Below are 13,971 nucleotides of genomic sequence, written 5' to 3' on the forward strand. Positions count from 1 at the left end.
GGCTAAGGGCTAGCGCCTCACACCTGACTCACCTGGGGCGAATGGAAGCCGTTGCCCTTCAACTTGATTTGCCTTTTTTTGGGCAATGCTTGGCCTCCACCGGAGTATGGCAAGGCTAGCCTTCCTGCTAACTAAATCAAATGTATTAACGTTTCAAATACTCAGAATGACATATTTATTTAAATTATCTTCATCGTTTCCATGGGAAAAGAGACGCACGACCGACTGGGCTTCCTGCCTTACGTGCGCGCTCTTACTGGTTCACACACACACACTCAGGTCAGAACTAGCTAATCCTAGCACAGCCTTTCTTAATACGTCCTAAGTGTAACACTCACATTTAAAGGGGAAACTGTTTTCGAATGCTTGCCTTCCCCGAGAGCTCAGTTTTGGGGTTCCTTTCCTTTAACTTACCCTGTCTGCCTCCACACTGCTCCGTGTCTGTGTCCCGTGCCTTGTGGAATTTGCTCTCGTCTTGTGCTCCGAAGGTTTTTTTGGTTTTGAAATCCTCCTGCTGTTGGCCATCACCCCTCAGAGGGGGCAGCGAAGCAGGGGTTCTAGCTCAGCCTTGTTTTACAGTTACGGCCTGTCTCCCAGAAGGAGGGGGCGCTGCCTGGGGAGGCCTGGCAGGGCCCTTAACCAGGAGCTCCCTGGTTGGAATTAGGGCCCTGAGCCCCCCGGGCTGTTCTCTGCCCTCTGATGCTCCTCCATGACGGACGCCCAGTGGACACTACTGAGGGGAGTGGGGCTGGCCTTTGCCTCCAGCATCACAGGGTTGCTGTCCATATTTTTTTGCACCAGAAGGATTTCATAAGATCAGTAAAGGATCCCCTTTTTTATAATCTTGGGCTTAATTTGCCTAAAAACATGGTAATTTTTATTTTTTTTTTGAGAGCTCAGAACATGTTCTATTAGTCTGGCTTGATCATTTTTTTTTATGAATGATATCTAGATTGTTTTAGCAAACCACCAAATGCCCACTATAAGGTCTGCAATAGAAGTTCATCTGGAGCCAGTGCTGGGAACAGGAGAGAGGCCCTGAGTTTGAGGACCCCTCCCAGGCCTGCAGAAACTCTTTAATCAAGACGGCCTCATCACTGAACACCAAGGCCCGAAGAATTTAAGAGCTGACGGCTCTTGCCGTTCTAATCCCGAGAGGAGACACTGTTTTGCAAACACTGTGCTCCTTGCTAGAAGAGGGTAGAGGGCCAAGGGTCCTTAATTGGATGACCAGCAACAGATGGATTTATAGGGCAATTCAAAGTCAGCAGCACCAGTTTTTAGGGACTAGAAAAATTGGTGGTGGTGGGGGGGGGTCGGGGTTGTGGGATGGGACAGGAGAGCAGTGGACAGAACCTTTATCTGTAAAACTGGGTATTGCTCTAAATTGTTCATTGTAGTGATCATTTGTTGGGTACCGGCTCTCATGGTGCTTTGCCTTCATTATCACCTCCTGTGTTCTGGGCATCACACTGGGTGCTGAGATAAAATCAGAGAACCAGTCCCTGCTCTGCCTGTGAGGAACTTAGGCCAAGTGTTATTATCTCCATTTTATGGATGTGGAAACTGAGGCCCAGAGGGGTTACATGATTTGCCCCAATTGGGCACCTTGGCTGTGCCCTGCTGATCCCCAGATACCCTCTCACAGCACCTTTCTCATCTCTTAATGTTCGTGTTCTGCTCTCACTGTCAGTTGTTAAATCTCAAAGGCATGAGGGCCCACGGTCCAAGTGTGGATGTGGAGCTGCAAGACAGAGTCGTGGGAACTGCAAGCCCCTTAACCTCGTCCGACCTGGTTTCCTCCCTCCTCTGAGCACAAGGACGATGATCTGTGCCCTGTCTGCCTCCCAGGGCTGCCGGGCGGCCTGTGAGGGATGCAGTCGCCCCACACAAAGCCTCACAGCCACTAAGTGGCCTGAGCCCCAGCCGTGTTGCTCCCCAGCGTAAGGAGAAAGGCGGCCAGGGCTTCGCGAGGTTCCGGGGGCCCGCCCTGTGGCTGAAGCGCCACCTTGAGGCTGAAGAGCATACTGGCTTCCCCGGAGTCGGGAAATGGCTCCAGTCCCGTTTATCCGGGATCCAGATTAGGAAAACATCCCCTACATTCCTGGCATCAGACAGATCTGGTTCCTTGAGGTGAAATTGTTTAACCAAGTGCGCTGCAAGCTTCTTGGCAGACAAGTTCCTCCCCGGGACAGCAAAGCCAGGAATCTGGTCGATTTAAGAACCCCTAAAAAGTGTCACCAGAGGAAGGGCTGCTTCTTCTCCAAGGCGAGTTTTCCAGCAGGGCGCAGGGCAGGCTGCCATGCAATGAAGAGATGGAGGCTGGTGGAACCGGTCTGGCTTTGTGTTTCCCAATGTTGTATTTATGTAATCCTTTTGGTCAAGTGTCGCTAAATGTTCTGTCCCTAAACCTCCTCATGCTGTTGCCTCCACGGACTGCAGATGACTGCCCGCTTTTTCATGCTTTCTTACCCGTCATTTTCTTTCTGTCGGCCACTAGCTAAGGAGCACATACGGCGTAATCGGCAGAGTCGGACCTTTTTGGTGGAGAATGTCATAGGAGAAATCTGGTCCGAGCTGGAGGAAGGTAGCGTCCTTGAATGTCCTTTGCCCTTGCTGGATTTCTTCTGTATTGCTGGCAAAAATGCATTCCTGTTGGTTCCTTTGGCATGTGCGGAAAATGTTCAGAATCGGGTGGTTTTTAAAGACCACCCACCCAAGGAGAGCTCTTTCGGAGCTATAACTTTGCATGTTATAAAACCATACAGACTCTTTAGAAGAAAAGTGGGAATTGGAAGTTACCCCAGTCCCGGGGTAAGTCTTGTGTTAAATGGCAGGTCGTTTGACGGCGCTATAAACCTTGGCAGGAAGTTGTCCGCTGGTACGTGCCAGGGATGCAGCCGCGTGTCACAGGAAAGCTTCCGTCTTACAGATCTACTCATCCGGGTTCTTTACCATCCATGCTAACTGGCAGTCCTGGGCAGACATTACTGCATTCCCTTCAGTCACGAAGAACTTGGCTGTGAAGCTAATTTGCACAACCATCAGGCTAATGAGAAGGGTTGACGGGTGTTGTTGGGTATACCAAGTCGTCACCCCCCCAGCTTGTCTCACGATGGGGCCGACAAGCGGTCTGTGTAAAAGATGGCTGTCTTTGTCCCAGGTGACAAGTATGTGGTCGTGGACAGTGGCGGGGGCACCGTAGACCTGACCGTCCATCAGATACGGTTACCGGAGGGACATCTGAAAGAACTGTATAAAGCAACAGGTGAGCCCCTGCATGGCTGATTTTCTCATTCCTGAGCCTTTTCTCTCATGTCAGGTTTCTCTTGGTACTTCCTTCTCTTCGGTTGCTACCAGCATGTGGGATTCTAGGCCCGAGAGCGTTCCTGTGTGGAACTGAGGAGCAGAATGCAGCTAAATGTTCTTTAAAACACAAACCACCGTAACTTGGGTTTTGGCATAAAATGAGCCTGTTTTAGATCCTGGACAGGGGAATCTTTTTCTGAAAGTTCTGGAAGGATCTGATTGTCACCTGTGATCTCGTGCTCTGGTTAAGCTTTCTAGGGAGGTCTCGGGACACCCGGTCTTGGATCAAAGTTGCCAAAGCAAGCGACAGGCTCTCTCCCTCGGTGGGGGTGGGATGATGAGTCATTAACGGATCATGGGGTCTAGGTGGGCCTGTTGATTTTCAGACCCTGTCCTTAGATTTCTTGGGTGGGAGTACTGTGTTGCTCCTACTTATTTATAGGTATCCATTTTATTTAAAATGAAAGTGATTTTGTGGGGTGTCTGGCTGGCTCAGTTGGTAGAGCATGCGACTCTCCATCTCAGGGTTGTGAGTTTGAGCCCCATGTTGGGTATAGTGATGCCTTAAAAATAAAATCTTTAAAAAAATAAAATAAATTACATTACATTTTATTTTATTTTTTAAAGATTTTATCTATTTCACGGAGAGAGACACAGCGAGAGAGGGAACACAAGCAGGGGGAGTGGGAGAGGGAGAAGCAGGCTTCCCGCAGAGCAGGGAGCCCGAGGCGGGGCTCCACCCCAGGACCCTGGGATCGTGACCTGAGCCGAAGGCAGACGCTTAACAACTGAGCCACACAGGCGCCCCAAAATGTAATTGAATTTAAATAGCTTGTTGACAGGTGATTCTGTAGGAAAAAGTTTCTCCACCCAGAAGAAGAACCTAAGGGTTTTAAGACTAAGTAAAAATTTAGAGCTGAAATCTCTTTGCTAACTGGGTCTAAGTCACGCTACTTGGTATTTCGGAGAAGAACACAGGGTAGGCTGTTTCTCAGAGTTTGGATTCAGTTTCTGGCAGTTTCTAACACGGGGCGGGGGGGGCTCTCCTTTTGTTCTTGACCCAGGTGGACCCTATGGATCCTTAGGAGTAGATTATGAATTTGAAAAACTTCTGTGTAAAATATTCGGAGAGGATTTTATCGAACAATTCAAAATCAAGCGTCCCGCGGCCTGGGTTGACTTAATGATTGCATTTGAGTCTCGTAAAAGGGCAGCAGCCCCGGACCGAACAAACCCACTGAACATCACCCTGCCCTTCTCCTTCATTGACTACTACAAGAAGTTCCGCGGGCACAGCGTGGAGCATGCCTTGAGGAAGAGCAAGTGAGTCGGACTCACCTATGGCTTAGGTCATTCTAGAGGGTGGGTCATGTTGATGGGAGGGAAGAAGGGTGTGTGGACCCTGACTTCCAGTCCTACAGAGAAGCTATGTGACCCGGGGCAAGTGACTCATCTTCTCCGTTCCTCAATTTTGCATCTGGAAAATGGAGATGATGTTTCCACTTACCTCAAAGTGTTGTCGTGAGGATGAAGTGAATTCCTTATGTTAGGCACTTAGCACAATGGCCAGGACCTGGAAAGTACTATTTTTGTGTTAGCTTTTATTATGTACTAATAATTATAAGCTTTGTGAGAGCAGGGAATTTTGTGTGTTTTGTACCAGTATCTACAACAGATTCTGGTACAGACATAGCAGGTGCTCAGTAGATATTTGTTGAATGAATCCCGTGGGATTCTGGGTTTCCTGCTAGTCTGAGTCTCTTGGCTGCAGGCAAGTGTTTGTAGTTCAGCTTGTTGCAAAATGAACACTTGGAAGCTGTTTTAAAGCTGAATTACAAAATTAATAGACAAAAATCATAGGTTTCTCAAAGTCTTTTTAGAGTGGAAAATTTCAAACATTTCCTGGGCAAAATGAACTTCATTATTCAGCTTCAACAACTGTCAGTTCCTGGCCAACCTAAATCCTCGCGTAACCTCCCCCAAGCATTTTAAAGCAAATCTGATCATCATCTAATCCATAAATATGTCAGTATATATCTTTAAGGGGGATAAATTTAAAATCATAACCCTGACACTGTTATCACGATCACACTTAAAATGAGTCATTCTTCAATGTCCTCAAATACCCAGTTAACATTAAAATTTCTCCCATTGTCTTGTAATTTTTTTCAGTTTGCATTAATATCCAAAAGATGGCTGTACACAGCAATTTTCTGATCTGCCTCTGCCCCTACGTCCCACTTAATATATAGGTCCCCCCTCTTGTTTTTTTCCTTATGGTTTATTAGATGATAAAGCTGATTGTCCCATAGTGTTTCTTCCAGTCTGGCGTTTTTGCTCATTGCACGCCCATGTAACATGTTCGGCCCCCTGGTATTTTCTTACAAATTGGCAGATTGAGCCGGAGATTTGGTCAGAGTCAAGTTTAAGTTTTTGGCAAGCCTACTACATGGGCGGGGTGGGGGGTAGTAGTTCCCCCTTGCTTCATGTCAGGGAGCACGTGCTGTTTGCTGGTTGCTTCTTTTGAGATGCTAGCAGCCTAGGAGGGTTGTTGCCTAGGTCCGTCATGCTAAGGAGTGGCCCCCCCAGTCTCTCACTCCTGCATTTGTTAGCTAGCATGCTTCTGGAGAGAGAAACTCTTCTCCTCAGTGGTTTGGTTGCCCTGAAGTACAGTTCATATAGGAAAGACATGACAAATGCTTGGTTCTTTCATTTATAAATTTTTTGTAAAAAAATATTGTTGATTTCCTGGCATTCTCCTAAGTGACAAATGCATTTTTTTTTCTTTTGTGGGGACTCAAGGGGACTATCATTAAGACTTCATGGATGTAGGCATATTCAATGTATTTTAAACCATGGCGGCTGTATCCTGATTTAGAGTCAAAATGCCCCATCTTGGCCAGTAGGAGCCTCTTCAAATTGGCTCCTGAGTCCCATTGATATGACGTTTTGGTCTGACTTCTGGTTAAAGAAGATGCTCCTGGCTCGTTTTGTATATTCCCCATCCCAGACCTGCAATCAACCATTTCTCTAAAAAGCCTGGGTTCTGTTTAAGGGAAACAAAATAGATATGATTTTAGCTCTTCTTGCCCTTGGAGCAGGGTCGTGGCCAGATTCTTACCAGGCTCATGTTCTGTCTGTCCACCAGCCCCCCTCCAGAGGTGCTTGCTCCGAGTTGAACCCCAAGTCCTGCTCCCACAGTTCTGGGGCCGGTCCGCTCTCCTTCTGGAAAGACTGGCCACAGCCAGCCACCGGGTCATTCCACACCATCCCACATTGTCCTTTGGCCAAGGCCACAGAAAGACTGCCTGGCCAGGGAGCCCTGGCAGCATCTAGAATGTGATGCTAGGAAGCAGCTGGTATGTGCTTTGCTTCAGGGACAGAGACACCATTCGCTTGGCCTCTTTGAACTTGAGAATGGGCGGGGTACGTGCTGCAGTAAACAGTCCCTGGCACTCCTTTAGTGCCAGAAAGTTTCCAAAGTGTTTTCACAGACGTGGTATGTAACTTCATCTTCACAACAACCCCCGCGAGGGAGGGTAAGACAAGTTGTACTATCCTTGATTTCCAGACAAGAGACTGGGGCTCAGAGAAAATGCAGCCCAACTTGCCCCAAAGTCCCGCAGCCTCTGAGTGGTGGAGGCCATCCTGGAGCCTCGTGATCCTGACTCCCTGTCCAGTGCTCTTTCTGTTCCATGCCATTGCTTTGGACGTTCTGCGCCTTTGACAGAGAAGGGGGCATCCTGGTAGGCTTAGGCTTGACAAGGTCGTGGGACAGGTGCCTGGAGGGCTGAAGGAAGTGCACCTGAGCACCCAGGCTTGTAGCCTTATGCAGCAGCACAGTGGTCACGTCACACGAGCCTTTAATGGACTCGAATCGGACTATTGTGCCATTAAAAAATGTCATTCAAACGAGAAAGATCCCTTTAATTCTTGCCCTATATTTTGCAGTAGACTTCGGCTTCCACCATCCCAAGGGCCACAGCCCAAAGCAAAGAGAAACAGAAGAGGCTGTGTCTTAGCTTTTGAGCCCCTAAGGGTCCAGGTTCTGGCAGTTGAGGATATTTCCAAGGACTTTCGAACCCTTCTGCTCCCTCCAGTGTGACAGCTCTTCTGACAGGGCCCATCTCTGTGCACATAGACTGGGTACCGTTCACACACTCACTGCTTATTTCTCTCTGTGCCACACCCCCACAGCGTGGATTTTGTGAAGTGGTCCTCACAAGGGATGCTGAGGATGAGTCCAGATGCCATGAATGCTCTTTTTAAGCCAACCATTGACAGCATCATTGAGCATCTCCGTAAGTATCAGCCAGGGCTCGGCCATTCAGTAGGGCAGAGCCAGGAATGGGGACTGACTTTTCTAGCATCACTAGCTAGTGTGTATGAAGTCAGGTTGGCAGGGGGTCTGGGGCTGGGAGCCACAGGTTGGGGCCTGGGCAGGAGCAGACGGGCCTGGGCATGTATGGGGGAGCTTTCTGGGCATAGGCTCTCCAGATCCTTGCCCTCAGGTACTATAAAGCAGCCCAGAGCCTGTCTTCACCTGGGCTTTGAGTTTGACTCCAAAAGTCAGGATGCTGGGAGCTCTGCAGCAATATTCTCCTGGAGTGACAGGGCCTAGGGAATGTATCGTCTTTGCTTTATCAGGATGCAGTAGGAGCCATAATCTCTGCTGGGGAGGAGGGAGAGTTATGTGGACCAAAGAAAGGTCTCCTGTGAGGGGGCAAACAGAATCCGGCCATGCAGTTACTGTGCTACCTCAGTGGCCCTCACTGGGGACACGTGGTAGACTCACTGGGGACCTTTCTCAGGATCCCGGCCCCCCATCCACTTCCCACCCCCACACCTACCAAATCAGAAGCCCTTTGAAAACCAAAGGACAGTTTTTAGAACAGCCTGCCTTGACTGACTTAACAGGACCACAGGCTTGGAGAACGTTAGCAGTCTTCATTTACGCCTAACAAATTACTACTTAAAACCAACACCATCTAGCTGTAAAAATGAGTGTCTACTTACCAGCCGCTTTGGTTTTTATTCCTGAGCATACTGGCGTGCAAACCCCTTTCTTTTAAAGACCAGCTCTACAAAAATTCTGCCCAACCAACTCAGCCATGTCTGTTCCCCACATTCTCAAGGCCACCAGTCCCCCCTGGCGGCTGGCTTTTGGTGACAGAACGCTGTCCCTTCCTCTTCGTTTTCAGGGGACCTGTTTCAGAAGCCCGAGGTGTCCACTGTCAAGTTCCTCTTCCTGGTGGGAGGCTTTGCAGAGGCGCCCCTCCTGCAGCAAGCGGTACAGGCTGCCTTCGGCGACACGTGCCGCATCATCATCCCCCAGGACGTGGGCCTCACCATCCTCAAGGGCGCCGTCCTCTTTGGCCTGGACCCCGCGGTCATCAAGGTGCGCCGGTCGCCGCTCACATACGGGGTGGGCGTGCTGAACCGCTACGTGGAAGGCAAGCACCCACCCGAGAAGCTGCTGGTGAAGGACGGAACTCGCTGGTGCACCGACGTCTTCGATAAGTTCATCTCCGCCGACCAGTCGGTGGCCCTGGGGGAGCTGGTCAAGCGTAGCTACACCCCGGCCAAGCCTTCCCAGCTGGTCATCGTCATCAACATCTACAGCTGTGAGCATGACGAGGTGAGCTTCATCACCGACCCGGGGGTGAAGAAGTGCGGCACGCTCCGCCTGGATCTTACAGGGACCAGCAGCACAGCCGTGCCCGCCCGGAGGGAGATCCAGACCCTCATGCAGTTCGGGGACACAGAGATCAAGGCCACAGCTGTCGACATAGCCACCTCGAAGAGCGTCAAGGTTGGGATTGACTTCTTAAATTACTAACAGGCCCGCCCCGCTGCCTGCGACCCCCGCCCCACCCCTGGACTCTGTTCCCCTGCATCTGCTGACCTCAACCCTGACTGTTCTTTCTCTGTCCTTGACCCTCAGCATTGCCCACCTGAATTTCAGCAGGGAAGATGGGAACGACTAGGGCTAGAAATAATTAGGGATTTTTGAGGGCACACTGGAATCAGAAAAAAACTGTCGGAAATGGAGATTGAGGTTTGGGAATAAGAAATCTGAGGATCCTGGAAGAGCAGCTAGTTTTCATAGGTGCCCAGTGGTGAGACAGCCACCCGACAAGGGAGTCAGTCCGTTCCTGCAGCGGCGATTCAGCTTGCTTTGAACGGATCTCTGTTAGGATGCCCTAATCTATTTGAGACTTCTCTTTTTATGTTTTTTGGATGGCAGTCAATATAAAATGCTGTCCATCTGCAGTTAATTTCTTTTCATCATCATGTGATTAAAAGCGGTGATTCAGTGGGAGCTGGGAGCATGTGCAGCTGGTGGGAGAGGCCTGCCCACGCTGGGCACTATTTTAGGTTCTCATAATTTCAATTCTGATTAGGTTCAGTGAGGAGTAACTATCGCCTGAGCTAATCTACTAGGATTCGAGTGAGTGGGAGAGCTGATGCCCTCACTTTTAAGCAGGTGAAAGCTGGCTTCGAGCGAAGTGGGTATTTAGGCGCTGCTGACTTACCCCAAATCATATGCTGGGACATCATTCCCCGGATGCCGGATCCTGATTTCTGAATTCATAAAATAACTCAAGTTAAACCTTAGTAGGCTTCTGTGGAAGCTAGGAAATGGGCTTGCAGTTTGCCTTGTTCACATCACCAAGCCCGGGAGTCTGGAACAGCCCCTCACCTTGACAAGCGTCCATTGTTATAAATTAACTCCCTCCTCCCCCTCATCTCCCAAAGAGTTTTGGCCCCGCATTCCCACATTTCAAAAAGAATACATTGGTGATACATGGGTAGAGAATCTGTACTATGAAATGTTTCACTAAAATCTTCAGTTTTTTAGGCGTATCTAAAAGGAATTCATAGATTTGTACTTAATGAATTCAGCCAGGTCGGTTCAAAGCTGATCTGCGGATCCCCTGGTGAGAACTGCCTGGGTGCCTCTTAAAAGCAGGTTTCTGGATCCTCTTCCTTTTACAAATTGAATTTGGGTCTTGGTGGGGGAGGAGGGGACCAGCATTTGCGTTTTCAGTAGACACCACAGGGGACTGCGGTTCCATGGGAATCTGAGAACTCCTAACTTTAGGTTTTGTTGGAAGCTGAAGCACACACCAGCGCCTGTAGTCTCCCCCTTGGGGAGAGGGATTTTCAAGTGAAGAGCTGGGGTCCCACACCCTGCCCTTTGTGAAGGGGGCTGGGGCTCCACCTGGCTTGGGGGTGGCGCTTTTAGCCCTCACAGGAATGGCCTGCCAAGGAGGAAGGTCAGAAGAAAGGGACCCTAAGAACAGATGAGGAACCAACTGGTGTCTCTGCTGGAGCTCATTCCTATTTGAAATCCCTGGAGGCATGCATAATAAACGAAGGGAGGATGAGCTAAGGAACTCACTTTGAAGGCAAGCTGGATTCACAAACCCATTACCATAGCCAATATGCAGATTCGAAATAGCATTTCCAGTTTCATTTGAACATGTCTTTCCACACCGCCTACTGCAGAATTCCCTGCTAGAATGTGAAACACGAACAAACCGCTGACCAAGAGAATGCTAGTCACGTAACTTAACTTTGTAGCCGGATTGCGCGTCCAGGCACAGAGGTGTGTTTGCTAGGGTTCTCTTGCTGCCTGCTCTGCTTCAAAAGCTAAATGTTCTGGGTCTTTCTTTGGTGTTGCCAGCCATACTCTGCAAATAAGACTTCTCAATTTAGTTATAAGTAATATAATTTTATGTACATACGATATTAGAATATTGTACAGAATCTTTATTTCTACAATGTGCTTTGTTAAAAAAAAACAAAAGGAAAATGCTCTTTGAATTTTGTTGATGACATTGCTGCCTTTAATTTCCCATGGCTTCGTTTTTTAATTGCGCTTACTTATCGATTTGTACCCGATACTAAGCTTATGGACTGTGTATGCGAGACTGAGCAAGAGTCAGAGGTGCAGAGGCTCTGAATACTCTGGAAAAAAAAAAAAAAGGGACAACAGCCGGATCAACAGCTTTGTCAGACCTTGCTTCACTCACATCCTTGCCAGAGGCTCACAGTTTATATTGAAAGGAGCATAATCATGTATCGATTCTCCTGCCCAGTCTTTGAGAGCTGAACATTCTGGTTCTGTACGCCACGTGACTGTGCAGGATGACCTACGAAAACCCTCTGCGTCCCTGTAGGGTTGTCAGCTTCTTGTGGGGCAGAGCTGGGTCACTCTGACAGCCAGACGTGGTCCCCATGTGCCGTGTTGTCTGCACAACAGGGTTCCAGGAAGGAATCAAGTAGGGGCACAAATCCAGCTGTTCCACTTGATTAAGTCTAAGTGCGAGTAATTTAGTGAAGTCTATTTTTTTTTTTTTTGGCTGATGTAAGACCTTTCCCACCTTGCACTGAGGCTGTCTCCTTGTCTGATTTCTCCTTAGCGAGGTGGTTGAACTCTGTGCTGTTGGCAAGCAGGTGATGGAGAGGGGTGATAACTTTACCGGACTTTCTTCTGGCCCCAGAAATGCAGCCCCAGTAGTCGAGCTTCTTAAACGGAAGCCCCCAATCCATCCCTCCTCTCCCTCCTGCCCCCGGAAATACTCTAGAATGAGAACACTGGATAAATACACGTGGACACATTTTCTAATCTTAGAAAGTTTCTAAAAGGCCTGTTGTCTTGACCATTACTCAGCTGTCCCTGGAGTATTATCTGATGTTCATGTTTTGGAAGCAGACCTGTCAAAGGATCGGCCTTCTAACTGTCCTCTCTGTACACAGCAGACATTAGTAAGTGCTGAATGACAGACAAGTCACGGACGGACGGAACGCGTACAGGCACTCACGCAGAGTGGAAGATTAAGTCCAGGCTGCAGAGCCTGCCCGCCCCCTCGGATGTTATTTAGATCAAGTTTAGCTTTTAGAGTCTAGGTCTGGTTAATTGCCAGGGTGGCAAAGAATCGCATGCGCCAATATAAACAGGAGTCCAAATGCATTATTAGTCGAAGATCAAATTTCACATTGTAGAGTTGAAGTAGCTGTGAGTAAGCTGTGTATTTATGCTGGGAAATGACTAAGTGGATGACTCGTATAAAAGGTGTTGTCCATTACGTCACACTTCTCATCTGCTTGGAACATGGAACTTTATTCTAAAATATCAGCCATTGGGGTCTTGTTCACTACAAGATAAAGTCACACTCCACAGAACTTCACAGCTGTTCACAACTTGACGAGATTGTACCTGCAAACTCTGTCTTCACAGACGTCTAATAAAGCAAAAACTGGATCTCGTGTGGCCCAAACTTTTTTTTTTGCACTGATTTTGTGAATGGAATTATAGATGCATCATTGCTGACTTCCCCCTCTGCCCCATCTCACTCAGATGGAGATTGAGTTTCAGGTCTTTTCTCAAATGTTGCAAGCTTTTTTAAAGTCACTTTCATTCCAACAAGACTGGCTCCTTTGTTTGCTGGGACCCACGGCTCCATCCATGTTCCTGAGCCCCTTTTCCCTCCAAGCTACAGAAAGTGGTCTAGGCAGACAGAAGGCAGATGAGCCGGGGTGGCTGCTGCACCGCACCCAAATGCAGGTGGTTGAAGACAAAGCGGAAGGGCCGAGGCCTGGTGCCTAGCCCTCCCATCCTAGCAGGCATGGCCGGCTGGCTGCTTCATCTTGAGTTTATTCCAGGCTCTATGCCTGGGTCACCCTCCAGAGCTGGCTTTAGAAGCTTCCGGAGAGTCTATAGTGGAGTCCTAAGGACACTGAAGGGGGCTCAAAGGGGTTCTTCCTAAGTGGGTAGCTTCACCAGCCTTCATCTGAATTTCAGCTCCCAGGAAGTAGAGGCAGGTAAGGCTGGGAGAGGCAGTGACACAAACAAATCTGTTGGAAAGTAGTGCCCTGGGGTGATCAGGTTTCAGCTGTTTGGAGTACAGGGCCCCACTGGGACTAGCCGTCTGGAAAAGCCCTCATTCCTGCTGTCCGGGTCACTCAGTGGGCATCCTGGTTTCAATCCAGGGAGATGAAGCCTCAGGCCCCCTGTAGCTCCCATAAAATGAGGATGGTTAGAAAATAGTCTGGCTCCACCTCCCTGGCACCTCCCTCTTCATTTTGGCTCATTGCCCCCTTTCCGTCCCCCTCCCTGTCTCCGCCGTCTGAAGACAGAGGGCTGGGGGGGGCGGGGCAGGGGTGTGAAGGGAAGTCACCACCCACACAGGCCTCTCCTTCCCTCGCAGGCTGCTTGCCATCCCCCTGCCAGCCCCTCACACCACCCTGAATCCGGGAGGAAGGCCGGCTGCCAACCCTCTTACCTCCCCTCGCCCGCCCCAGGATCGACAGCAGAAAAGGCGGCTTTGACCTAGATCCTCTCTTGTAGCGCTCCCCCCAGTTCCAAAACCCAGAGGGGCCAAGTCGGGGGAGACCATGTACGGAGAACAGCTTCAGATGCCTAGTATTGGTTGGGCAAACCCCTGAACTTCACGCCTGGGGCTGATGCTGAGCGGGCAGCAGGGGGAAGCGCCCCCACATGGACTCGGGTTGCCCCAAACCCCCTGGCCCGCGGGGCGGGCTCCCGTCCAGTGCGGGCGGGGGAGCGAGGCGGAGGGGCAACGGGGCGGGTCCGGGCCCCCTCCCCTCCCCTCCCACCTCCCAACCCCCCGCCCCCTCCCCTCCCCTCCCGCG

At 49.7% G+C, this 13,971-nt stretch overlaps 1 protein-coding gene across 7 annotated transcripts in view; it reads left to right on the forward strand.

The window, feature by feature from the left end:
* Positions 1–12,580, forward strand: part of HSPA12A (heat shock protein family A (Hsp70) member 12A) — a 155,941-nt gene extending 143,361 nt beyond the window's left edge. For 6 of the 7 annotated variants that reach the window (XM_025881110.2, XM_073904137.1, XM_073904136.1 and 3 more), the window contains 5 exons: positions 2,501–2,587; positions 3,164–3,268; positions 4,374–4,632; positions 7,507–7,610; positions 8,511–12,580. In XM_025881110.2, the coding sequence (XP_025736895.1) occupies positions 2,501–2,587; positions 3,164–3,268; positions 4,374–4,632; positions 7,507–7,610; positions 8,511–9,148 (1,193 nt within the window). In that variant the 3' untranslated portion in view covers positions 9,149–12,580. The remainder of the gene's footprint in view (positions 1–2,500; positions 2,588–3,163; positions 3,269–4,373; positions 4,633–7,506; positions 7,611–8,510) is intronic. The other variant, XM_073904139.1, reaches the window with a different exon arrangement.
* The last annotated feature ends 1,391 nt before the right edge of the window (positions 12,581–13,971 follow it).

The sequence above is a fragment of the Callorhinus ursinus genome, unplaced genomic scaffold (assembly GCF_003265705.2).
Source record: "Callorhinus ursinus isolate GAN/ISIS: 27379988/994484 unplaced genomic scaffold, GSC_fseal_2.0 scaffold20, whole genome shotgun sequence".
NCBI classification, from domain to species: Eukaryota; Metazoa; Chordata; class Mammalia; order Carnivora; family Otariidae; genus Callorhinus; species Callorhinus ursinus.